Source organism: Erythrolamprus reginae, chromosome 8 (genome assembly GCF_031021105.1).
Source record: "Erythrolamprus reginae isolate rEryReg1 chromosome 8, rEryReg1.hap1, whole genome shotgun sequence".
NCBI classification, from domain to species: domain Eukaryota; kingdom Metazoa; phylum Chordata; class Lepidosauria; order Squamata; family Dipsadidae; genus Erythrolamprus; species Erythrolamprus reginae.
In genome coordinates this window covers 40,268,648-40,296,017 of record NC_091957.1, presented here as the reverse complement: position 1 = coordinate 40,296,017, position 27,370 = coordinate 40,268,648, and the positions used below count along the sequence as shown (strand labels likewise).

The following is a 27,370-nucleotide window of genomic DNA, read 5'->3' as shown; positions in this document are numbered from 1 at the left end:
AAGAGCCACCTTAAGCCATCTACTTCCATTCTACATCTGGGAACTGTCATTAATTCTGAGATATCCCAGGTTTTCCTCTCTCTTGAGAGAAAACGCAGCATGTTGGATCTCATCGCTCGCATCCTATCCCAACAATCTGCCTCCATCGTCACCCTATCCTCCCTACTGGGAAAGATGGTGTCTTGTATTGGCATTGTCCCCTGGGCCCGCCTTCACGCCAGGGAACTACAGTGGCTTCTGTTACCATTCCAGAGATCGGGCCACAGCAACTCGACTCGTCGCATCGCCATTCCACCGACAGTTCGCAGATCCCTCAAGTGGTGGACTTCTCCAGCCCTAGACAAGGGATCTTCCTTCCGGTGCCCAGACCAGTTTGTTGTCACCACAGATGCCAGCCTCTCGGGCTGGGGAGCCCATGCCCAGGGTCTACTAGCCCAAGGCACATGGTCACCGGAGGAGGCTTCCAGGCCCATCAATTGGCTAGAATTAAGAGCCGTGTCTCTAGCTCTAAAGCAATTCAAACCTCACATCTCCAACCAGAATGTCCTGATTCTTACCGACAACATAGCCACCAAAAGCCACATTTGCAGACAGGGAGGCACAAGATCAAAGGCCCTCATGAGGGAGGCCCTAAAGTTAGGCCTTTGGGCGGAGAAACATCTCCAGTCGCTCCTAGCCGATCACATCTCGGGGAGCCTCAACGTCCAAGCGGACTGGCTATCGCGAGCAACCATAGATCCAGGAGAGTGGAATCTCCACCAAGCACTGTTCCACCAAATCTGCCTCAGGTTCGGCCATCCGGTGCTGGATCTGTTTGCGACCAAAGCCAACGCCCAGCTCCCTCGCTTCATCTCCAGGTTTCCATCCCCGGGAGCAGAGGCAATCAATGCTCTCAGGATCCCTTGGCCTCCAGGTCTTCTGTATGCCTTCCCTCCAATTCCAATTCTACCAGACGTGGTTCACAAGATCATCCTGGAGAGGGCTCGAGTAATTCTGATCGCCCCTCACTGGCCTCGCAGGCCCTGGTTCGCGGACCTCCAACAGCTGTTCGTCCAGGACCCCTGGCGACTCCCCGTTTCGGAGGATATGTTGCGGCAGGGGGCCTCCTTCCATCCAGATCCGGAGTGGTTCCACCTCACCATCTGGCTATTATCCGGAGAGACCTAGACCTGCGAGGGTACGACCCAGACACAGTGGAAATCATCCTGAAGTCTAGAAGAGGGTCCACCAACCGGATATATGACCATACTTGGTCCAAATTCCATCAGTGGTGCTCGCAGGAGGGCTTATCTCCCCTGTGTCTTCCCATTCACAGGATAATCTCCTTCCTCATGAAAGGTTTCCACCAAGGCCTCTCTACCAGCACCATCCGTTGCCACCTGGCAGCCATCTCTTCTGTCTTGGCGGGGCCTCGCAGGCAGCCTCTCCGCTCCTTTCCAGAAATCCAAGAATTTCTCAGAGGAGTGGCCAACCTCAGGCCTGCTAAGATCCACAGATATCCTTCCTGGGACTTGCCACGGGTTCTCCATTCCCTTACTCAGGCACCCTACGAACCCCTGAAATCTGCGTCCCTCAGGTACCTATCCTTTAAGGTAGCATTCCTGGTGGCGATTACATCTGCCCGGCGCATATCTGAGTTGGCAGCCCTCTCTATCAGACAGGACCTCTGTCAGTTCCATCAGGACAAGGTGGTTCTGCGTCTGGACCCCACCTTTCTACCCAAGGTCAGTTCCATGTTCCACAGATCCCAGGATATTGTCTTACCTTCCTTCTGTCTCCAACGGGAGCATCCCCTGGCAATTAGATGGCACACTCTGGATCTTACTAGAGCGCTAAAAATTTATATTCAACGCACAGGACCCATTCGGAGGTCTGAAGCACTCTTCGTGGCCTATCATCCCAGATCCATGGGATCCAAAGTGTCTTCAACAGTAATAGGCCGTTGGATCAGAGGGACCATCTCTAAGGCCTATGAGACAGCTTCCCTCTCCATTCCAAAGAATATTACAGCGCACTCCACCAGAAGTGCTGCCACATCTGCCGCTTGGGCGACTCAAGCCCCGTTGGAAGAAGTCTGCAAAGCAGCCACTTGGGCCTCGCCAAATTCCTTCATAAGGCACTACAAAATCGATTCCTACGCCTCAGCGGATGCTGCCTTCGGCAGAAGGGTACTCCAATCCTTTATCTCTCACGATAGCAATCTAATCCCACCCTAGGGACCTATCTATTGGGTATGTCCCACGTGACTGCTGGACCCACTCCTTCAGTACGGAGAATAGGCGTTGATTGCTTACCTGAACGCCTCTTCTCGTACGGTGAGTGGGTACAGCAGTCACTTCCCTCCCTTTTGTGTGGTCTTCTATGACTTCTATTCCTACCTTTCTTCTAACACATGAGAGTTGAACATTATGGAGCTTCACTACTGAGCCTAGTCTACGGATTCGTGAATTCTGGGGAAGGGGCGGATCCAGCAGGCTTTTTTAATACTAGGCTCAGTCCCATCGGATTGGACAGGAGCAACCCACGTGACTGCTGTACCCACTCACCGTACGAGAAGAGGCGTTCAGGTAAGCAATCAACGCCTATTCTGGTCCGATGCCATGTAGGGCTTTATAGGTCATTACTAACACTTTGAATTGTGACCAGAAACTGATCGGCAGGCAGTGCAAGCTTTTGTTGCTTTTTTGCATTTTTTCCTAGAGGCTCAACGTCAAATAAACATCAAATACATTATTTGTTGCTTGATTACAATAAATGCATATAAATACACTTCTTTGACTTTTGGGCTGTGATTTAAGCTCTAAAGACACGTCAGAGGTACAACATAGGCAGTTTTTATGCAGGCAGTGTTACAATTACCTTATTTCATCTCTAATTTGAAGAACCATGGGGCAGATAATAAGAAAGATTTCTATGGGTCAAACATCTGGAAAAATGCTGTGGGTGTACACCGGTAGTGGGTAAGCAAGCTGAGTAGTGCCATGTTCAAATCTGTATAAAACCATGAAGTTTGATAAGCACTGATTGAACTCTAAAGATGTTATCTGGTTGGGTAATGAAACATCTTGCGAGCAAACCGCAAAGCTCAGAGAACATCAAGGACTTGCTGAGTATCTGTTGACCTCAAATTTGAACCGTGGGCATTTTCTTTTGTTAGTTTTTCTTCTCACAGCATCAGGGCTAACACAGACTGGAGCAAAGGAGTCAGGGAGGGGTGGTGTAGAGATAGCTGGGGTATATGTAGCTTCAATAAAATTCTTTCCCCTGGGAATCAAAGATTTGCTCTGCCCCAGCTATGGACCAGAAAAAATGTAACACACACCCAGTTTGCCCAAATTTATATTTAATTGATTAACCACTACTAATAAACTGGCTTAGTAGTGCTCGCACACACAAATAAATCTTAAATCAGTCTTTTATTGAAAAAAAACAGCTGTTAATTATACAGCATTAACAGCTGGCATAAGTCCATAAAGTCAGAAAGCAAAGATAAGCAATTAGTCCTGGATATTGCAGGAAGCTTATTGTTGTTGTTGTTGTTGTTGTTGTTATTATTTATTTATTTATTTATTTACTTACTTATTTATTTATTTACGTATTTATTAGATCTGTATGCCGCCCCTCTCCGAAGACTCGGAGCGGCTCACAGCAGCTTATTATTATTATTATTATTATTATTATTATTATTATTATTACTACTACTACTATTATTACTATTATTACTATTATTATTATTTATTAGACTTGTATGCCGCCCCTTTCCGAAGCCTTGGGCAGCTCACAGAACACAATACAGAAACTATATGTGTACAAATCTAATAATTAAAAACTATAAACTAAAATCCCATTACATTAAAAAGCAGTCAATAACTCAATAAATCAGTCCACAAAACAGAAGACCAAAACAGAGAAGCCTAGCAGAGGCTTTCCAAACAAGAGGCACATGAACAAACTAACTATCAAATTAGTTGTTTCCTGCAGAGATTTTTCCATGTCTGTCATTCCTTAAGTACGCTTGGGGAGTGGCCAATTAGTCCCAAGCCTACTCCCGAGGAGACCTCCTCCTGAGTAGCCATTCCTGCCTTTTGGCAGCTCTGTGCGCTCTTGCATTAAGAAGAAGCTCCTCCTCTTCTTCATCACTGATGTGAGGTGCTGGAGATTCCGAAGGCATCTTGCCCACCTCTGTCTCTGGCATCGAGTCCTCGCCAGCCTCCTCACTGTCCAACTTGGATTCCAGCTGCTTGTGCATCACCTCATTGGCTTCGTCTCGAATGGGATCCACTACCAGCTGCGGGTCATAACAGGATGTTGGTGCAGGTGTTCAAAAGGTGGAGACTGAGGTCACCTAGCAACTGGACAAGCATGCTGATTGGATCATGGGACTGGAGACTCTGGGGGGAGGTGACAAAGTTTTACTTTGAATTGGGTGTAAAACAGCGTGGAAATGTAACACATTCCCCAGCAGGAATGCACCAATAAAATCTTCTTTGAGGAATTTGTCTGCCTCGGAGTTCTTATGGAATGGGATGTATTCCTTGGAAACCCTGACATTCTCTTCTGTTAGAGATTGTCTCCTGCAGCTTTGTCTACATCTGGAGGAAAGCAGAGATGCTCCCTGTTGTGCTTTGGGGGTGGTAGGATGCTTCAAAGATGCTCCCTCTTTAATACAAGTTACTTTATTAGTTTTTCAGAGTCTCCGTCTCATTAGCTTGCTACTGCTACAAAATTGGATAGGAAACTGTAATTTTTGGTTATTAAAAACCTGCTTTCTGCTCTTTCATTGACCTGCCAGGGCTAAACCCAGATAGCAGAGTTGCTGTCAATTCTGAATCGACCCTGGCTAAAGCCATCTTTTACAGCTTCATAATTGTTACACGCTCTAAGGCAGTGATGGCGAACCTATGGCACGGGTGCCATAGGTGGCACACAGAGCCATATCTGCTGGCACGCGAGCCGTTGCCCTAGCTCAGCTCCAAGGTGCATGTGTGTGCCACCCAACAGATTTTTGACTCACACAGAGGCTCTGGGAGGGTGTTTTTGGCTTCCAGAGAGCCTCTGAGGAGATGCGGAGGGCGTTTTTACCCTCTCCCGGCTTCAGGGAACCTTTGGAGCCTGGGGAGGTTGAAACACAAGCCTATTGGGCCCACCAGATTTGGGAAACAGGCCGTTTTCAGCTTCCAGAGGGCCTCTGGGGGGTGGGAGAAGCTTTCACTCTCCCCAGGCATTGAATTATGGGTGTGGGCCCTCACCATCGCCATCACTGCTCTAAGGGTTACACAGACCATTTGCAGATACAACGAGCCTTCCCATGGGAAGCAAGGTCATCCCAACAGGTGGCATTGAAGGAGGAGAGGAGCGACTGAGGAGCCTGCTGACTGTTTTAATTGGACAATGTGACTTGGGACAATTGGGGAGGGAAACAGTTACTCTTTTAATTATGCTATTAGGGCGGGAAACTTCAGAGTTGGTTTTCACCCTGCTGTGCCGATATGACGTATCCAATCAACATGTGCTTTGTGGGAACTGCCTACCTCAGAGTTCTGATTTCTTTGGACTCAGAATACTTGACCGTTGCTTTGCCTTTTCAGTTGATTCTCAGAGTCAGTGACCGTTCTCTCTTTTGGGGTCTCTCTTCCCCAGGATGTGGGGCTGTCAGTTGAGGCAGGTGCTCTGCAGCTTCCACCACCAGCTGAGGAAAGGTTTCAGGATTCTTCCGGCTTCGACCAATTGGCATCACACCGTCCCCACCTCACCCAACTGTGCCTGGCAGTTAAAAGATGGCCACCTAGGTAAGAACTGGACGTTGAAGGGAAGCGGGGGGTCAAAAGAGATGGGTATAGGTAGGAGCCCTTCTAGGCTTCAGAGTTTCTGCCCTCAATGCCAGCCGTTTGGTAAGGCTCGGTTCTGAAGGCCTATATCAGTGATGGCGAACCTATGGCATGGGTGCCACAGGTAGCACACAGAGGCATATCTGCTGGCACGCGAGCCATTGCCCTAGCTCAGCTTCAGCATACATGGTGTGTGCCGGCCAGCTGGTTTTTGACTCACACAGAGGCTCTGGGAGGGCGTTTTTTGCTTCCAGAGAGCCTCCAGGGGGATGAGGGAGGGTGTTTTTACCCTCCCCTGGCTCCAGGGAAGCCTTTGGAGGCTGGGGAGGAAGAAACATGAGTCTACTAGGCCCACCAGAAGTTGGGGGACAGGCCATTTCCAGCTTCCAGATTTTATTATTTAGATTTGTATGCCGCCCCTCTCCGCAGGCCTCCGGGTGGCGGGGGAAGCTGTTTTCGCCCTCCCCAGGCAATGAATTATGGGTGTGCACACTTGCCCATGCACGATAGCGTGTGTGTGTGCAATTTCGGCACCCGAGGAAAAAAAGGTTCGCCATCACTGGCCTATATTCTGTTCTTTCTCCTTTCTATTCTTCTTTGCACTAGTCTTGAACAATAGCGGGTTTCTACCGCTACGGTCGACGCCATCATACTGGTAGTGAAAATTGAGCTGCATGCGCAGCTCTGCATCTCCGGTGTGCAGGCACATCCGAGTGAAATTTTGCATCTGCGCATGCTCAGGAAGCAAAATTTTGCAAGGGGGCATGTGCGTGAGAGAGATTTAGACAATTCTTTGCTTCCGCACATGCAGAAAATAGTCTAAATCTCTCTCCTGCACGTGTTACCTCGCAAAATTTTGCTTCCTGAGCATGCGCAGAGGAAGGAAGGGAAGAAGGAAGGAAGGAAGGAGGGTGGGAGGGAGGAAGGAAGGAAGGAGGGATTGAGGGAGGGAGGGATGGAAGGAGGAAGGAAGGAGGGAGGGATTGAGGGAGGGAAGGAAAGAAGGAGGGAGGGATTGAGGGAAGGAAGGAAGGAAGGAAGGAAGGAAGGAAGGAGCCGCCCCAATTCTTCAGAGAGGGGCGGCATACAAATCTAATAAACTATAACTAACTATGAGGAAGGAAGGAAGAATAGAAAGAAAGGAAGAATGAACAAAAGAAAGAAAGAGAGAGAGAAAGAAAGAAAGAAAGGGATAGAGAAGGAAAGAAAAGAAAAGAAAGAGGAATGAAGGAGAGGAAGGGAGGGAAAGGAGGGAAGGAAGGAATGAAAGAAGGTAGGTAGGTAGGAAGGAAGGGCCCTGCAAACCTAAATAAATTTTCTCGTTCTGTCCTTTTCAAGCAAATGATGCCATCTTGGCTTATAAATACCCATACTTACAGCTTAAGCAGCTTGTTCAACAGACAGGCAATGGGGAAGCTCATAAGAACACAAGAAATTAGGCCGCAAGTTATGCGTAGAGCATCAAAGTCCACTATTTTTCTCAGGGTTTCTCAGTCAAATCCTGAAAGATCTTCCTATCCAGGGCAGGAATAGACCAATTAGTTCCCTGTCTGTTAGCCTTTCAGTGGAAGCAAAAACATGTTTATATAATCAGGCATTTGCTGCCCAAGCAGGTTTTCATTGACTAATGAATCATTTGACCAATTACTTATTTTTAACATGTTTTCGTCCTGTTTTGATTCTGGTTTTAACAGGGTATTGTTGTTTTTTAACGCCTTTAAATCTGCTTGGACTCCTGGCACTGCTAGGACAACATCCCTGGAGTTTTCACGGGGAGGTTTTGGAGACCTTGGTTCACCCCTTTGCCTTCTCTTTCCCAAGGCTGAAAGGGAGGGAGAGGTCCAGAGTCATGCCACTGGCGTTGGTGCCATAAATCTGGGTCTTCGGGCTTCTAATCCAGAGTCATTGACCGCTACTTCAAATTGGCTGCTTGGCAGTGGTTATAACTGTCTTTTATTATTTCCATCAGTTCTGTGGAGTGAAACATTACCACATTGGTAATTATTTGCAAAACAGGGCAATTCATTTCCAGAACTGTTTTCCCATGGGAAAAAAAATAAAATAAGGCAATCTGAGTGTGTTCAGGTGTGATCCATACCAGTGCTGGGTTGATTTTGCTACCGCTGGTAGCAAAAGAACCAGTCCGAACCGGGAGCAACCCACAGTTGGTCCATACATTTCTGGAAGTATAATTGCTGGTATTCGGACTTCTGTTCCTGAATAAGAGCATTCTTGGAATACTACATCCAATTTTGGTCACCATCCTACAAAAATGAGCCGGGGTGGCGCAGCAGGTAGAGTGCTGTACTGCAGGCCACTGAAGCTGACTTGTAGATCTGAAGGTCAGCGGTTCAAATCACATCACCGGCTCAAGGTTGACTCAGCCTTCCATCCTTCCGAGGTGGGTAAAATGAGGACCCTGGTTGTGGGGGCAATAGCCTTGCTCTGTTAAAAAAAGTGCTATTGCTAACATGTTGTAAGCCGCCCTGAGTCTAAGGAGAAGGGCGGCATAAAAATCGTACAAACAAACAAACAAACAAACAAACAAACAAACAAACAAATAAATAAATAAATAAATAAATAAATAAATAAATAAAAACAAAATGTTGGAACTCTTGAGCAGTGTTTCCCAACCTTGGCAACTTGAAGATATCTGGACTTCAACTCCCAGAATTGTTTTAAATTTATTTATTTATTTATTTATTTATTTATTTATTTATTTATTTATTTATTTATTTATTTATTTTGTCCAATACACAATACATATTGAAGAGGACAGACATGAAGTATTATATATAAAGACAAGATATAAAAGTAGAGGAGAAGATATATGAAAGGAAGAAAAGATATATGATATTTGAGATAAGGAGAGACAATTGGACAGGGGGACGAAAGGCAGGCTAGTGCACTTATGTACGCCCCTTACTGACCTCTTAGGAACCTGGAGAGGTCAATCGTGGATAGTCCAAGGAAGAAATGTTGGGGGTTAGGGGTTGACACTACTGAGTCCGGTAATGAGTCCCACGCTTCGACAACTCGATTGCTAAAGTCATATTTTTTACAGTCAAGCTTGGAGCGATTAATACTAAGTTTGAATTTGTGGCATGCTCTTGTGTTGTTGCGGTTGAAGCTGAAGTAGTCATTGACAGGCAGAACGTTGCAGCATATGATCTTGTGGGCAATACTTAGATCGTGTTTTAGGCGTCGTAGCTCTAAGCTTTCTAGACCTAGGATTGATAGTCTGCTTTCATAGGGCATTCTGTTTCGAGTGGAGGAGTGAAGGGCTCTTCTGGCATTCGCTGGCTGGGGAATTCTGGGAGTTGAAGTCCAAATATCTTCAAGTTGCCAAGGTTGGGAAACACTGCTCTAGAGAGGGTGCAGAAAAGTGTAACAAAGATAATGGGTTGGAGGCAAAACTGTACAATGGACAATTGAGAGGATTAGGTGCTGTATGTCTAGTCTAAAAAGAGAAGGATCAAGGGGGGACATGATAGCAGTGTTCCAGTATCTCAGGGGATACCACAAAGAAAAGGGAGTCAAGGCTGTTCTCCAAAGCACCTGAGGATAGAACAAGAAGCAATGGGTGGAAACTAATCAAGGAGAGAAGCATACTCTCTCTGCGGAGAGGGGCGGCATACAAATCTAAATAATAAATAAATAAATAAAATAAACTTAGAACTAAGAAGAAATTTCCCGACAATGAGAACAATTTATCAGTGGAACAGCTTGCCTCCAGAAATCGTGAATGCCCGACACTGGAAGTTTTTAAGGAGATATTGGACAATCATTCGTCTGCATAGGGTCTTCTGCTTAAGTGAAGAGTTGGAGTAGAGACCTCAAAGGTAGTGGTGGGATTCAATTTTTTTTACTACCAGTTCTGTGGGCGTGGCTTGGTGGGCGTGGCAGGGGAAGGTTAGTGCAAAATCCCCATTTCCACCCAATCAGCTTGGACTTGGGAGGCAGAGAATAGGTGAGGGTGGAGCCAGTCAGAAGTGGTATTTACCGGTTCTCCGAACTACTCAAAATTTCCACTTCTGGTTCTCCAGAACTGGTCAGCTCTGCTCCAAAGTTCCTTCCAATTCTATTCTCTATTCTGCAAGTTGCACTGGTTTTAAAGTATGATCGTAATTTAACAGAAAGTGGAAAGCTTTCTTTTTGACCGTTGTTTTAACCGAGGGAAGGATCTTGTTTTATCTTGTTTTCCTAGAGCTGAAATACAGGGACACTCTGATGCACTTCGATTACTTTTGGCTTCGCGACCATTGCCGCTCGCCGTCTTGCTACAACGCCAAGACCAACCAACGCAGTCTGGATACGGCGAGTGTGGATCTCACGATCAAGCCCCAGGCAGTACGAGTCGATGAGACCACGCTCTTTCTCACCTGTGAGTTTCTGGAGTTTTGTGTCTCCAAAGGCAGAGTGGGAGATGTGCTCTGGAGCCTGCTTCTCTCTGCCCCCCCTCTCTCTTTCTCTCTCTCCCCTTGTCCCCCTCCCTCCCTCCCCTCTTCCACCTTCTCTTTTCTCTCTCCCCCTCTCTCCTTCTTCCTCTTCCTCTCCCCCTCTCTCCTGCCTCTCTCCCCCTTCCTCCCTCTCTTACTCTCCCTCCATCTCTCTCCTTTCTCCTCTCTCTCACCCCTCTCTCCCGCTTCCTCCCTCCCTCTCTCTCTCTTCTCTCCTTTCTTTTCTCTCTCCTCTTTCTTTCTTGTCTCCTCTCCCTGTCCTTGTCTCCTCTCTCTTTTCTCTCTCCCTCCCTCTCTCTTCACTTTCCTCTATCTCTTTTCCTCTCCCTCCCTCCTCTCTCTTTCTTCCTCTTCCTCTCCCCCTCTCTCCTGCCTCTCTCCCTCTTCCTCCCGCTCTCACTCTCCCTCCATCTCTCCTTTCTCCTCTCTCTCACCCCTCTTTCCCGCTTCCTCCCTCTCTCTCTCTTCTCTCCTCTCTTTTCTCTCTCCTCTTTCTTTCTTGTCTTGTCTCCTGTCCCTGTCCCTGTCCCTCTCTCCTCTCTCTTTTCTCTCCCCCCCTCTCTCTTCACTTTCCTCTTCCTCTCCTTCCCTCCTCTCTCTCTCTTTCCCTCCTCTCTCTCTCTCTTCCTCCCTCTTTCCCTCCATTTCTTTCTCCTCTCTCTCCCCATGTCTCTCTCTCCTTCTCCCTCTCCCCCTCTCTCTTTCCCTCTTCCTCCCTCCCTCTCCCCCTCTCCTCTCTCTTTCCTCTCTCTCTTCCTCTCTCATTTCTGGCTCTCCCCCCCCTCTCAAAAGTAAAGCTGTTGGAACATTCAAATGTGCTTGGAGATTTTGTTCAAGATGAAAGTGGAGAGAAAATATTCTAGCTCTTGAATTATTTAGAGAAGAGATTCTTCTGTTCCCATGGGTTCTTTCCTTCCTTCTTTGGTCATTCAATTGACAATGAACCCAGTGGTTTGTTTAGGGTCACATGGAGCCCACAAAACTCCATGTGACCCTAAACAATTCTGCAATCCCAGAGCTCCTGGCTGGGTAGGGCAAAGCCTTTTAGCTGTTTTGGAGGATTTTGGAGAAGTTCAGGGGACTGAACCCATTAAGCCTCCATCTTCCAGGTAAAGAATTGAGACCTCATCCTGCCCATTTCTGAAGGCCATTCACAACAGAGCTTAATGCAGGAATTACCTATTCCCAGTTCAACAGTACTTTTCTGGGGTGTTTTTTTTTTAGCTTATATAGCAAAAATAAGTATTTATGACATTTAGGCTCAGCGGTGGTCGTGACTTGAGAACTACCTGTCCATCACTAACAAATACTTACCCTTGGAAGAAAAGACCAACAGAATTTTTGGGCGGGTTTATGCTGTGTGCTAATCCATAGTTTGTCTTAACCGTAGTGGGTTTTTTTTAAAGCAATCTCAAATAATAATAATAATAATAATAATAATAATAATAATAATAATAATAATAATAATAATTATTATTATTATTATTATTATTATTATTATTATTATTTATAAGATTTGTATGCCACCCTTCTCTGAGGACTCGGAGCGGCTCCCAACAAATAATACACAATGTACAAATCCAATGTTAAAAACAATTAAAAACCCTTCTTATAAAAAACAATCACACAACCAAACGAACCATACATAAAACAACCATAGTAGCTAAGGGGTGTATTAGTTTCCCCATGCCTGGCAACAGAGGTGGGTTTTTAAGGGCTTTTGAAAGGCAAGGAGTGTGGGGGCAGTCCTAATCTCTGGGGGGAGTTGATTCCAGAGGGCCGGGGCCACCACAGAGAAGGTTCTTCCCCTGGGTCCTGCCAAATGACATTGTTTAGTTGACGGGACCCGGAGAAGGCCAACTCTGTGGGACCTAATCGGTCGCTGGGATTCGTGCGGCAGAAGGTGGTCTGGAAGATATTCTTGTACGATGCCATGTAGGGCTTTATAGGTCATAACCAACACTTTGAATTCTGACCGGAAACTGATCGGCAGCCAATGCAAGCCGGGCAGTGTTGACGAGACATGGGCATATTTGGGAAAGCCCATGATTGCTCTCGGGGCCGCATTCTGAACGATCTGAAGTTTCCGAACACTTTTCAAAGGTAGCCCCATGTAGAGAGCGTTGCAGTAGTCGAACCTCGAGGTGATGAGGGCATGAATGACTCTGAGCAGTGACTCCCTGTCCAAATAGGTCCGCAACTGGTGCACCAGGCGAACTTGGCCAAACGTGCTAACCAGTTTACAAGAAGCAAAACAAGCCACTTGAAAACCTAGTCATACAGCACCCATGTTTTGAAGAACGTTCTCATAACCCTGTTGTCAAGCCTGAATTTGATTGGGGTGTGGGATTGTGTGTATTCTTGGCCATTCTGACCATGAGTGGGTTCTAACTTAGCTTGCTGCTGGTTTGCTTCCTCCTACGCTGCCTGGCTGCTTTCATGCGCGGTGGCAAAAAGTCCAAAAAAATCCCCTCCCCAATTAAAAACAACCAAAAATAATATTGTAACACTATTAAAAGTTCTGGAAACTTGGCTTTTGCATATGTTCAGAAGAAGAAGAAAAAGGAAAAAAATTCCAAAAAAATCTTTTTTAAAAAATTTGAAAAAATAAAATATATTTTATTTAACATAAAATAAATATATTTTAAATATATTAATTAATTAATTGATTTAATATAAAATTTTAAAAGATGGTGGCGCCCACAAATTGGCACCAACCAGACCAGTTCTGTGACATCATTGTCACATCACCAGTGTGTCGCTACCAGTTCGGGCGAACTGGGAGGAACCCACCTTTGAATCTGACCTGCATTCAACTTACACAGTTTGGAGTGAGTTCCGGTTTTCCTTCCAGTTCAGTCAGGGACATACTTTATGCACGGGCACATGCACAGCACTTAAAGCTTTTGCACATGCTCAGAAGAAAAAACAAGATGGCGGCACCCATGTCGCTGCTGAGAGAACCAGTTTGGGGATGTGACAGGCATGGGTTACTGCTGGTTCCAGCGACACCCGGCCACCAATTTACTACCAGTTCTCTAAAACTGGTCTGAACCGGTAGGAAACCACCTCTCGAGCTGAAGGGAGGAAGGACATTACACCTGTCTCTCTCCGGTTGCTCCCAGGGCCAGATGGTCATGTGACCAAATACGGTCTGGAATGGCTGCTGATGAACAGCTACGAGGGACAGAAGCATCAGGTCATGCAACCCCGGATCCTGTGGAATGCCGAAATTTACCAGGAAGCTCAAGTGCCTTCGGTCGACTACCACAGTTTCTTGGAAACCAATGAGGGACTGAGAGAATTTCTGCAGAACTTCCTGTTGTACGGCATTGCGTTTGTGGAAAACGTTCCCCCAACCAAAGAAGACACGGAGATCATCGCAGAGAGGGTTAGTTTGATCAGGTAAGTACGAAACACCGGAGGAAGCCCTCCCTTTGGTTTTGTCCCGCTTTCTTCCTTCCTTCCTTCCTTCCTTCCTTCCTTCCTTCCTTCCTTCCTTCCTTCCGTCCTGTCTAATTTAAACTTATATTAAATTTTTCAGATGTTTCCCTTAGATTTTTTTTTTGAGCAGTGTATGTGTGTGCAATGCAGATGGACTTAGAGATGTGGTTCTTGTCTGTTTCTCTCTTTCCTTCCCTCCCTCCCTTGCTTCCTTCTTTCTTTTCCTCCGTTACTCTCCCTCCCTTCCACTTTACCTCCCTCCCTCCCCTCCCTCCCTTCCTTTCCTATTCCCTTCCCTTCCTTCTTTCACTCTCCCTCTTTTCCTCTCCCATTTCCTTCCTTCCTTCCTTCCCTCCTTCCTTCCTGTCTTATTTATTTAAACTTATATTAATTTTTTCAGACGTTTCCCTTAGATTAAAATAAGATTAAAGTATTCAATATTGAATCTGGGTTCACAGGCAGATCAAACCCATTGGGTTGTGAGTTAGTTCCCCAGTACCACCAGTAGTCCCTGACTTAACGACCATAATTCAATCAGAATAAAAGCTGGAAGGGTCCTTAGAGGTCTTTTAGTCCTGCCCCCTGCTCAAGCAGGAGAACCTATACCAGTAATGGCAAATCTTTCCCCCCCCTCAAATAATAATAATAATAATAATAATAATAATAATAATAATAATAATAATAATAATAATATGCATGCCGGCACTCAACACACATCCCCGGGCCATTTTTCACTCTCAGGCTTTCCTGAAGTGTCCAGAGTACAGTGTTCCCTCGATTTTCGCGGGTTCGAACGTCGCAAAAAGTCGATTTTTCAAAAATATTAATTAAAAAATACTTCGCGGGGGTTTTCCCTATACCACGGTTTTTCTCGCCCAATGACGTCGTATGTCATCGCCAAACTTTTGTCCACCTTTAATAAATATTTTTAAATAAACTTTAATAAATAAATATGGTGAGTAAAAATCTAAATGGTTGCTAAGGGAATGGGAAATTGTAATTTAGGGGTTTAAAGTGTTAAGGGAAGGCTTGTGATATTGTTCATAGCCAAAAATAGTTTATTTACTTCCGCATCTTTACTTCGCGAAAATTCAACTTTCGCGGGCAGTCTCAGAACGCATCCCCCGCGAAAATTGAGGGAACACTGTATATAGACTCAGGGTGGCTCACAACAATAATAATAACAGTGTTACAATGTAAACAAATCTAATATTAAAAAACATCTAAAAAACCCATCATTTAAAAGCCATGCAACACACGCATACCATACATAAAAATATAAAAGCCTGGGGGAGGTGTCTCAATTCCCCCATGCCTGGCGATACAGGTGGGTCTTAAGTAATTTGCGAAAGACAAGGAGGGTGGAGGCAGTTCTAATCTCTGGGGGGAGTTGATTCCAGAAGGCCGGGGCCGCCACAGAGAAGGCTCTTCCCCTGGGGCCCACCAAACGACATTGTTTAGTCGACGGGACCTGGAGAAGGCCAACTCTGTGGGACGTTATTGGCCACTGGGATTCGTGCGGCTGAAGGCGGTTCCGAAGGTAGTCTGGTCTGATGCCATGTAGGGCTTTAAAGGTCATTACCAACACTTTGAATTATGACCAGAAACTGATTGGCAGCCAGTGCAAGCCACAGAGTGTTGGAGAGACATGGGCGAATCTGGGAAGCCCCACGATAGCTCTCGCGGCCGCATTCTGCACGATCTGAAGTTTCCGAACACTTTTCAAAGTGTTTGGCAGATGCCCAAAGCAAGCGCGCATGTGATGTGGCATGCATACATGTGCCCATAATTCAATGCCCCCTACGTGCCCTGCCCCTTGCGCATATGCGCATAACCCCCCTGCTGCCGTGCACATTCATGCACAACCCCCTGCTCCCCCAATTCCTGACTTTCAAGGGGTCTGGTAGGCCCGTTTTCTGCCCTCCCTAGGCTCCAGAGGCTTCCCTGGAGCTTGGGGAGAGTGAAAACGGCCTCCCCTGCCCCCCATAGAAGCCCTTCAGAGGCGGAAAATGCCCTTCCAGGGCCTCTGCATTAGTCAAAAATCAGCTGGCTGTCACTGGAGCTGAACTAATAGCAACAGCAATAGCATTTAAACATTTGAGAGAGCCGGGGTGGCGCAGCAGGTAGAGTGCTGTACTGCAGGCCACTGAAGCTGACTGTAGATCTGTAGGTCAGCGGTTCAAATCTCATCACCGGCTCAAGGTTGACTCAGCCTTCCATCCTTCCGAGGTGGGTAAAATGGGGACCCGGATTGTGAGAGTAAGTAAGTAAGTAAGTAAGTAAGTAAGTAAGTAAGTAAGTAAGTAAGTAAGTAAGTAAGTAAGTAAATACAGCTAGTCCTTGAGTTATGATGACAATGGAGCCCCAAATTCATGTTGCTAAGTGAGATAGATAGATAGATAGATAGATAGATAGATAGATAGATAGATAGATAGACACAGAGAGAGAGAGAGAGATTAGATAGGTAGGTAGGGAGAGGGAGAGAGAGAGAGATATTGATTGATTGATTGATTGATTGATTGATTGATTGATTGATTGATTGATTATATATATATAGGCTCAACCTTGAACCTACTGAGATTTGATCTACCAAACTGCTGGTAGCCGATGATCAGCAGAAGTAGCTTGCAGTACTGCACTCTAACCACTGTGCCACCATGGCTCTCTAACTAAGGCTATGGCTTGCGTGCTATCACGGACCTATGCCATTGTACATAAGTTACTGTCTCTAGACTCCTTAAAAAATCTCCAGTGATGGAGTATTAAAGATTTCTGAAGGCAAAGCTATTCCACTGGTTGATTGTCCTCTCTTTTGGGAAGTTCCTCCTTAATTCCAGGTTGCTTCTCTCTCTGATTGGTTTCCATCCATTGTTTCTTGTCCTGCCTTCAGTTGCTTTGGAGAATAGTTTGACCCCCTCTTCTTTCTGGCAATCGCTCAAATAAGGGAACACTATTGCGTCACCATTACTTCTTTTCTCCAGACTAGTCAAACCCAAATCCTGCAGCTGTTCTTCGTATGGCTTAGTCTCCAGGCCTTTGATCATCTTAGTTGCTCTTCTCTGCATTTTTTAATTCTCTGCTTGAACTCAATGAGCAGAAATATGAGAGTTCCTCCCCAAGATAATCTTGTTGCACCCTTCCTTCCGGGTGTCCTACCTCGAAACGCTTCTGCCTCTGGAAAGCAAACAATTTTTCCCTATTGAATTTTCACCTAGGCAGATCGCCTCCTGTACTACTACATCAGTGCCATCAATTGCTTCTAGAGTCTCTTTTTTGAATTATAGCCATGTTATTTATATATAATTATACAATATAATTATATAAGTACTGCAAGCTAGGAGGAAGAGGAAGATTGTGATCCCCTTATATAGAGCGCTGGTGAGACCACATTTGGAGTACTGTGTTCAGTTCTGGAGACCTCACCTACAAAAAGATATTGACAAAATTGAACGGGTCCAAAGATGGGCTACAAGAATGGTGGAAGGTCTTAAGCATAAAACGTATCAGGAAAGACTTAATGAACTCGATCAGTATAGTCTGGAGGACAGAAGGAAAAGGGGGGACATGATAGAAACATTTAAATATGTTAAAGGGTTAAATAAGGTTCAGGAGGGAAGTGTTTTTAATAGGAAAGTGAACACAAGAACAAGGGGACACAATCTGAAGTTAGTTGGGGGGAAAGATCAAAGGCAACATGAGAAAATATTATTTTACTGAAAGAGTAGTAGATCCTTGGAACAAACTTCCAGCAGACATGGTTGGTAAATCCACAGTAACTGAATTTAAACATGCCTGGGATAAACATATATCCATTGTAAGATAAAATACAGGAAATAGTATAAGGGCAGACTAGATGGACCATGAGGTCTTTTTCTACCGTCAGTCTTCTATGTTTCTATGTTTCTAAGCTGCTTCTGTTGACTGCTGGCTGTAAGTTCACCAGTTAAAGTCTCACCACTGGCTCAAGGCAGTGAAAAATCTTGAGCTAGAGAGAAACTAATCAAGATCTTGTGGCAGGGTGGGAATGTTTTGGTGGTTGGGGCACAAGCCCTGCTTCCTGTTTTGACAGAGCAGACTGAAAGGGCAGCCTTAGTCCTGAGAGATCTGAAGATCAAAAGAGTTTTCGCTGCTCGGGGAGTAAAGGGCAAAGAAACACAACTCACACATCTCATTAAAATTAACTTGCCCCGCTGACCTTGAAGGGATTTGAAACGGTTCCTTCCTCCTTTCTTTTCCTCCTTCTTCTCTGCCCAGATTGCTAATCCCTTATCCTAAATTATTTTGAAAGAGGCTAAATGGAAATTTTCAAAATACATCACGCTAGCATTGAATGCCAATGATTGCTTCTCCAAATTCATTATGGGTTTTTTTGTCAAATATTTCAATCTGTTCCAGCAGATTACATTAGATGTCTGGGAGAGGTACGGGTTACACCTGATTAAAAAAAAAAAAAAAAAGATTGCCCCTTGCTTTTGAATGAAAGATGACTCTGATTTGCAAACAACTTACATGTAGTGGTTAATTTAAAAAAAAAAAAATTAAAGAGCAATGAATTCAATTGCTGCATAATAAGGGTAGCAACAATGAACTATCTCTAGATATTAATACAGTGGTACCTCATGATACAAACCCCTCGTGATACAAACCCCTCGTGATACGAATCCGGGGTTCGGAAATTTTTTGCCTCTTCTTACAAACTTTTTTCGGCTTACGAACCCACCGCCGATCGCAAAAGGGTGCTCCACTGGGCGCCGCCGCCCGGCTGTCACCTTTTAAAACAGCCGGGGGGCTTCTCGGCGTTCTCCCGAACCCGAACTTTTCAGGTTCGGGTTCGAGAGGCCGCCGAGAAGCGCCGCTGCCCAGCTGTCACCTTTTAAAACAGCCGGGGGACTTCTTGGCGTTCTCCCGAATGCCGAACCCGGAAGTTTGGGTTCAGGTTCCGGAGGCCGCCGCAAAGCGCCCGGCTGTTTCAGAAGGTTACAGCCAGGCAGCGGCGCCCGGCGGAGCACTGTTTTTGCGATCAGCGGCAGCGTTTTCGGCCGATCTGGAGGCTGGAAAGGAGGTGGGGAATCCCAATAGGGAATTCCATGGCGGAGCTTTGACATCACGAAGACGTCCTTCCTGGAGGCCACGTTTTTGCGATTTTTTTCCACCTTTGCACGCATTAATCGCTTTTACATTGTTTCCTATGGGAAACAATGTTTCGTCTTACGAACTTTTTGCCTTACGAACCTACTTCCAGAACCAATTAAGTTTGTAAGACGAGGTATTACTGTACTTTTAATTGCAATTTTATAAATTAAAAACAAAATAACATAAAAAACAAACACATGTACATAAAATATAATTCCACTAATACAGCTTTATGTCGTCAGCATTATGTTCCCAGTTCTACATTTTCCTAATTATGGCTATTTTTTTAAATCATTATGTACGCTATTACCCATTATCCAATAATTTTATACTCTTCTATACATTACATACATTATGCAACCATTAAGATTTAATGGTTTTATTTACAACTGTCACATTTTTTTCCTTTCTTATCACATTTCTTATAACATTTCATTCTTATTTATTTATTTATTTGATCTAATTTATATGCCGCCCAACTCCCGAAGCACTCTGGGTGGTTCTTATCCTAATTCACATATTAATTTAACTTTTCTTTTCGAGCCAATCATACCATCTATTTCAAATTTTATAGTACCTCCCCTCTCCTCTCAATTCCATAGTTAATATGCTCAGTTCTGCACATTCTAGCATCTTTTTTAACATTCATACAATTCAAGGGATTCTTTTGAAGGGCTGGTCTAGTGAAAAGAAGGACCAGGGGAGACATGATAGCAGTCTTCCAATATTTAAGGGACAGACAGAGAGAGGAGGAGGTCAAGCTATTTTCCAAGCACCCAAAGGCCAGAAAAGGAATAATGGATGGAAACTGATGAAGGAGCAATTCAACCTGAAAATAAAGAGGAATTTTCTGACAATGGGTACAATCAACCATTTGAACAGCTTGCTTTCGGAGGTTGTGGGAGCTTCATCATGAGAGGCTTTCAAGAAGACACTGGACTGCCAATAAGTAAATATTTAAATAAAAGTGAGAATAAAGAAGCTTTCTTGAGAGAAGAAAATTGTTTAGAGAAAATATTAAAAGAAAAGATCAATAATACAAAAGCTCAAGCTAGCAATATATATAGAATGTTATTGCAAGCAGAAGAGGAAGTAATAAAAGGTTTGACAAGATGCTGGCAAAATGATTTACAAATAGATGAAAGTGAAATGAAAGAAATAGTAGAAAATATACATAAGATTAAAAACACAAGAGTTAAAGAGATGAGAAGAAAAATCTTACATAAATGGTATTATACACCAGCATAACTTGCACACTTCCAGGGGAAAGAGAAAGGTAATTGTTGGCATGGTTGCCAAAAGAAAGGAATTTTCAGGCATATGTTCTGGGAGTGTGTAGAAATTCATAAATTTTGGAAGGAAGTGCAGAATGAAATAAATAAAATGTTAAATATTAATTGGACAATTACAAAAGAAATAGCGATTTTAATTAAACAAAGAACTAAGAGATTTTAAAGAAATAAAAACTGCAGCACTGGAAAGTGCTCAAGCGGTAGTGGTATTGGGTTGGAAAGAGTCTATAAAATGGACACTACAGAACTGGTACTGGTACATGGTGGATCACATACATTTTGAAATCATGGAAATAAGTTTAAACAACTTTGATGAAAATAAACTGGAGAAGCTGATGGCACAATGGAATAAGGTGAAAGGTTATATGCTGAGTAGAATCTGTGATGCAAATGTGAAAAATAAACTCCAATCACTCTTTCAGTAATAACAAATGCAAAGTAGAGCCAAGGAAATATATATATATAAACTAGTAAATATTTGAAACCCCCGCAATTGGTGATGGTGGTGATGGGTTTTTTTTTGTCGGTCAGGTGATGGGCACATGCACTGTGCACTGTTTTATGTTTGTTTTATGTAACCATATTTACAAAATCAATAAAAATATATTAAAAAAACAAACAAACAATGGTGTAGGGCAGTGTTTCCCAACCTTGGCAACTTGAAGATATTTGGACTTCAACTCCCAGAATTCCCCAGCCAGCAAATGCTGGCTGAGGAATTCTGGGAGCTGAAGTCCAAATATCTTCAAGTTGCCAAGGTTGGGAAACACTGGCGTAGGATCTCCTGCTTGGGAGGGGGGTTGGACTAGATGACTTACAAGGTCCCTTCCAACTCTGTTAATCTGTAAACCTCAGTGTTGGTTCTCAGTCTGCTTCTTTTTCATTTTCTTCTCTCTTTTCCCCTAGAGAAACTATTTACGGCAGGATGTGGTATTTCACCTCTGACTTTTCCCGCGGAGACACCGCTTACACTAAGCTGGCTTTGGACCGTCATACAGATACCACTTACTTTCAGGAACCTTGTGGGTATGAGCCAATTTGACAAAGGGGCAGAACACCACAAATAAAGATGACTGTAGGTGACGGTAGGGGCCATTCTGACACAGTTTCTCGCACCTTCAGAAAAATCACTCAGGAATTAGCCCTGACAGGAATTAGCAGAAATATTTTGCATACCTCAAACTGAATCATATAGGCACTGTTTATTATGTAGGGCCCTCTCGGGTGGTTTCCTTGAAGATGTTTTATTATCCAACTACCATATTTTTTGGAGTATAAGATGTACAGGAGTATAAGACACACCTTAGTTTTGGGGATGGAAATTAGGGAAAAAATAATCTGCCTACCAGGTATTCATCTAGCTAGTGCTTAGTCTGGTTTTGAGGTGACGTGCTTTTTATTTATTTATTTTATTTTATTTTATTTTATTTATTTTATTTATTTTATTTATTTTATTTATTTTATTTATTTTATTTATTTTATTTATTTTATTTATTTTATTTATTTTATTTATTTTATTTATTTTATTTATTTTATTTATTTTATTTATTTTATTTATTTTATTTATTTTATTTATTTTATTTATTTTATTTATTTTATTTATTTTATTTATTTTATTTATTTTATTTATTTTATTTATTTTATTTATTTTATTTATTTTATTTATTTTATTTTTTATTTTTTTATTTTTTTTATTTTTTATTTTTTTTATTTTTTTTATTTTTTTATTTTATTTTATTTTACTTGATTTACTTGATTTATTTGATTTATTTGATTTGATTTGATTTGTATGCCGCCCCTCTCCGTAGACTCGGGGCAGCTCACAGCATACAATAAAACAATTCATAACAAATCTAATGAATTTTTTAAAAAAACATTAAAAAGCCCCATTATTAAACCAGACATACACACAGACATACCATACATAAATTGTATAGGCCCGGGGGACGGGGGGGGAATGCCTCAATTCCCCCTTGCCTGATGCAGAGGTGAGTTTTAAGGAGTTTACGGAAGGCAAGGAGGGTGGGGGCAGTTCTAATCTCCAGGGGGAGCTGGTTCCAAAGAGCCGGGGCCACCACAGAGAAGGCTCTTCCCCTGGGACCCGCCAGATGACATTGTTTAGTCGACGGGACCTGGAGAAGGCCAACTCTGTGGGACCTAACCAGTCGCTGGGATTCGTGCGGCAGAAGGCGGTCCCGGAGATATCCTGGTCCGATGCCATGAAGGGCTTTATAGGTCATAACCAACACTTTGAATTGTGACCGGAAATTGATCGGCAACCAATGCAGACTGCGGAGTGTTGGTGTAACATGGACATACCTGGGGAAGCCCATTATTGCTCTCGCAGCTGCATATCCCCTAGTTGGGGATAAAAAACAATTTCTAAAACACTTCACTTCTCTCTCTCTTCAGGGAGAGAAACAAAGAGAAAAGGAGGCAAAGGGAAGATCGCTTCACTAGCAAAGCAGAGGAGATCGCTTCACTCGTTAGCATCTCGTTAGGACTGAAAAGAAAGGTGGAAGATCGCTTGCTAGCAAAGCACAAAAGATCGCTTCACCGTTAACACCTTGTTAGGGCTGAAAAAAGGCTCAGCTGATTGTCGGAGGGAGCAGCAATGTAAAAAGCAAGCAAAGAGAAAATTGCTTAGTTAGCAAAGCACGGGAAGATCGCGTTAGCACCTCGCTAGGGCTGAAAAAAAACTTAGGTAAAAGGTATATTTGGAGTATAAGACGCATCCAAATTTTCAGCATCTTTTAGGGTTGAAGTGCATCTCATACTCCAAAAATACAGTAGGTAATTTCATCAATGTTAGAATGGAGTGAGGCTTGCTTTCAGTTCGCATACAAGTGGCTTGATCTGATCTTCGGAGAGGGGCGGCATACAAATCTAATAAATTATTGTTATTATTATTATTATTATTATTATTATTATTATTATTATCATTATTATTATTATTATTATTATTATTATTATTATTATTATATTAGCTCCTTGGTGGGGTATGTCTACTGCCTGATTGTTGCTCTGCTATCGTTGATCTAGTATTAATCAACACCCAGATAAGCAGACATTAAATCTTTATTCGGTTTTTTTGATCATCCATCTCTGTCAATGATTCTGAGTGGATCTTGGTCAATGCCCCTGGTGATTAACACCAAGAGCTACACCAACTCAGACAAACAATCAAATAGCAGGAAACAGCTTCATCAAAGAGCCACCAGGAACATTCCACTACAGCAGCTTAGCAACAGAAATGTTGGGCTCCGTTGTGATTGTGAGTCCAGGATTACCCGTAATGGTATCTACAGAAGTCATGCAATCACCAAAATATATAAAACACTAATAAAGCACATTAGACATACAAACACAAATATAGGTTTAAATGAAGCATCACCAAATACATGGTAAAATATACACTAGAATAGAAAAACAGAGTTGGAAGGGACCTTGGACCAACCCCTTGCTCAGGCAGGAAACCCTATTCCATTTCAAACAAATTAGAAATCAGACAAATTTCAGACATATTACATTCAGAGTAAACACCTAAAAATTGCCATAACATAGCACTATAGAATCTCAGTAGGATAGATATTATAGTAGAGAGAGAGAGAGATGATGAATGGATGGATGGATGGATGGATGGATGGATGGATGGATGGATGGATGGATGGATGATAGATAGAGTTGATACACTAAGGAAGCTAAGCCGTATGGAATAACATATCAAAGTAGAGACGAAATCACCCTACTCTTTCAAGATTGCTAGAATACTTTTTTAAAAGGGTCTTTTGAGCAATTTAGTCTCTTCTGGTTTCTGTTCCTTATAGGCTTCCATTTCTACAACTAACTGAGTGTTTCTTCTCAGCATCCAGATATTCCATTGCCTTCGGCATGAAGGGACGGGGGGACGGACGCTTCTGGTGGATGGTTTCTATGCCGCGGAACAAGTGCTGCAGCGAGCCCCAGAGGACTTTGACCTTCTCACGAAGGTGCCACTAAAGCACGAATACATCGAGAACATGGGAAGCTGCCGCAACCACATGATTGGGGTCGGGCCAGTCTTGAATATCTACCCCTGGAACAAGGAGCTCTACCTGATCAGGTGAGGGAGGTGGCCTTCGGCTGAGACTTGCTTTCACAGGGACATCGCCGCTTAAGCCAGCGGTCCCCAGTCTTTTTGGCTTTGCAGATCTACCCAGGGGGGGGGGGGGAGGAAATGCTTCTATGTGAGCAGAAGGCACATGCATGAACGAAGCTTCCTATGCATGAGAGAGTGCCCGCCATTCCTGCAAATAAAGCTGCGCACGCATGCTCACCTTGCCAACATGCAGCTCAAGAATCCAAATTATTATTAATAATAATAATAATAATAATAATAATAATAATAATAATAATGTACAGAAAAAATGTAACTCAATGTCGTATGGACAGTTGGCGGAACAAAGCATTGCATAGACAGTTCTTAGAGAAGATTGAAGGCAAAGTGGATAAAGAAAAGACCTGGTCATTGCTTACAAGTGGAACACTCAAAAAGGAGACAGAAGGACTAATACTGGCGGCACAAGAACAGACCATTAGAACAAATGCTGTCAAAGCCAGAATTGAAAAATCAACAGACGATCCAAAGTGCAGACTCTAAAGAAACAGATGAAACAACCGATCACATACTCAGCTGCTGCAAAAAGATTGCACAGACTGACTACAAGCATAGACATGATGCTGTGGCACAGATGATCATAATAATAATAATAATAATAATAATAATAATAATATAATAATAATAATAATAATAATAATAATAATAATAATAATAATAATAATAATGATGATGATGTGCATGCCGGCACACAACACACATCTACGGACCATTTTTCACTCTCAGGCTTTCCTGAAATGTCCAGAGTACGAAAAACGGCCCAATGGGCAAACTGACATAATAATAATAATAATAATTTATTAGACTTGTATGCCGCCCCTCTCCAAAGACTCCAGGCTCATCCCAAGCCGCTCTGAGTCTTCGGAGAGGGGCGGCATACAAATCTAATAAATAATAATAAAAATAATAATAATCCCATTTCCAAAAAAAATTACTGCCTGTTGAATACACTGCATGGTATTGTCAAAACAAAACAAACTCTGAGGTTCCCAAACCACCAGTTCAAAGAATGAAACAATAATTTCCCCCAGCCAAACTCCCAACCTTTCACATAGTCTATGTAAACAAGTTCGCTTGGTTATGGAAACCGTGTGCTTCAACTCCACACCTGCTACAATGTCCTTGAAAAGGATTCAGGCTTGGAGAAATGTTCAATATGGCAGTGTACCGTGTTTTTCGGAGTATAAGACGCACCTTTTTCCTCCCTAAAAGAGGCTGATAATTTGGGTGCATCTTATGCTCTGAATGTAGCTTTTTTCCCCAGCCCTAACTAGCTGCTAACAATCTTCCTAGCTCTTACCTTGCAGGTTCTTTCATTGTTTCCCTCTGCAAAGAATGTTTTCCAAGCCCTAAGCCTTTGCAAGGTTTTTTTCCATTGGTCTAACTTGCTCCAAATGTTTCTTTCCAGCCCTAACCAGGTGCTAACAGTGTTCTCGGGCTCTCACTAGCTTGCAAGCTCTTTCATTGTTACTCTCTGCGAAGAATGTTTTCCAAGCCCTAAGTCTTTGCAGGGTTTTTTTCATTGCTCTACTTGCTCCGAATGTTTCTTTCCGTGTGCTAATGATGTTCCCAGCTCTTACTGGCTTGCAAGCTCTTTCATTGTTACTCTCTCTGAATAAGGTTTTTTTAAAAGGCCTAACCAGGGTATAAAATAATGTGCTGAAGCTGACCAGACTAAGGACACTAGCCAGATGAACATCTGGTAAGCAGATTCTTTTCCCTATTTTCCTCCCCAAAAACTAAGGTGCGTCTTATACTCTGAAAAATACGATATTAATGCCAGAAGGTTTTCTTAAATGTAATCACGCAATACAAAATTGGTAGTGTGCATGTTTTTACTATTATAAAAATTAATAAAAACCTTATTGTATAAAAAAATTAAATGCAATCACACTAACCCCTCCCAATTATTTAAATATATCTACTCCAAACAGGATTTAACTCTGCTGCTTTATCTTAATACTAAACAGGACATTGTTACATTTCAGACTACTGTATACTTATTCAAAGCTGTTAAAATTGATGTGGTTTTCTGAAAGTATACACTATCCTCTGCTATTTAAAAGAAGATACAATAGCACTGGGCCTCTTCAAAACAAGCATTTATTTTAAAAAGCTGCTTCATTTTGTTAAGCTATCTAGAACAATAATAAAGCAGTGTTTTAAAAAAATAAGGAATAATTTAAACACGCTACAGGTATTTATAGTTATTGACTTACCTCCTTGCATCCAGTGTCAGCACAAGAAAATAAAATTCTGCCTCTGCCTCTCCCTCCCAATTTGCCTACTTGCAGCTAATTTCAGTTTCAGTTTAGCAGGTGGCCGACATGTCTATAGACTCAAATTAGCTAAGGGTCGGGAAGCTGATAATGAGTTGCTTGGCTTAACAGGCTCTTCCCTGTTTGCTGCAAGGAGGAAAATTGCTAGGAGGCGGAGGCCAAAGAGTAGGGGTGGATGGGACTACATTTGGTGTATAAGAGTTTTCATCCTTTTTCTGGGTGGTGGTGGTAAAAAGGTGTGTCTCATTCTCTGAAAAATACAGTACTTCTCTGTAGAGGTTCAGCAACAGGTGGTTCTCACTAGTAGGGACCCTTCCAATCAAAATGTATTTCACTAGTCTTCTGTTTCTTTTTAGGTACAATAATTATGACCGAGCTGTCATTAACACAGCACCACATGACACTGTGCACCGCTGGTACATTGCACATCGCACCCTTACCACTGAGTTGCGGCGGCCCGAGAACGAGCTCTGGGTCAAACTTAAACCAGGCAAAGTAAGTTAGAAGGGGGCTTGTTGAGAGAAGCTGGCTAAGACCCATTTGGCCGCTTAAAACTCCTGATACCCTCCTCCCCCAGCCAAGAAAAACACCAGGTTCCTACCCTGCTTGCTTTTGGAGTACAACCTTCAATGCACCACATTCTCATACCCACAATTGTTGCAGCCTATATGTTGCCGCATGATCAAAATCCAGCCGCTTGATAACTGCCATGTGTGTCTGAAGTTTGCAGTGTCCCACCGTCACTTGATTGCCACTGGCAACCTTCTCAGCTGGTTCC

At 43.2% G+C, this 27,370-nt stretch overlaps 1 protein-coding gene across 3 annotated transcripts in view; it reads left to right on the top strand.

Moving 5' to 3' along the window:
• The window catches only part of TMLHE (trimethyllysine hydroxylase, epsilon), a 60,593-nt gene that overhangs the window by 28,167 nt on the left and 5,056 nt on the right, over nucleotides 1-27,370 (top strand). For 2 of the 3 annotated variants that reach the window (XM_070759721.1, XM_070759722.1), the window contains exons 2-7: nucleotides 5,641-5,789; nucleotides 10,036-10,212; nucleotides 13,414-13,693; nucleotides 21,064-21,183; nucleotides 24,023-24,259; nucleotides 26,949-27,087. In XM_070759721.1, coding sequence (XP_070615822.1) covers nucleotides 5,642-5,789; nucleotides 10,036-10,212; nucleotides 13,414-13,693; nucleotides 21,064-21,183; nucleotides 24,023-24,259; nucleotides 26,949-27,087 — 1,101 coding nt within the window. In that variant the 5' untranslated portion in view covers nucleotide 5,641. The remainder of the gene's footprint in view (nucleotides 1-5,640; nucleotides 5,790-10,035; nucleotides 10,213-13,413; nucleotides 13,694-21,063; nucleotides 21,184-24,022; nucleotides 24,260-26,948; nucleotides 27,088-27,370) is intronic. The other variant, XM_070759723.1, reaches the window with a different exon arrangement.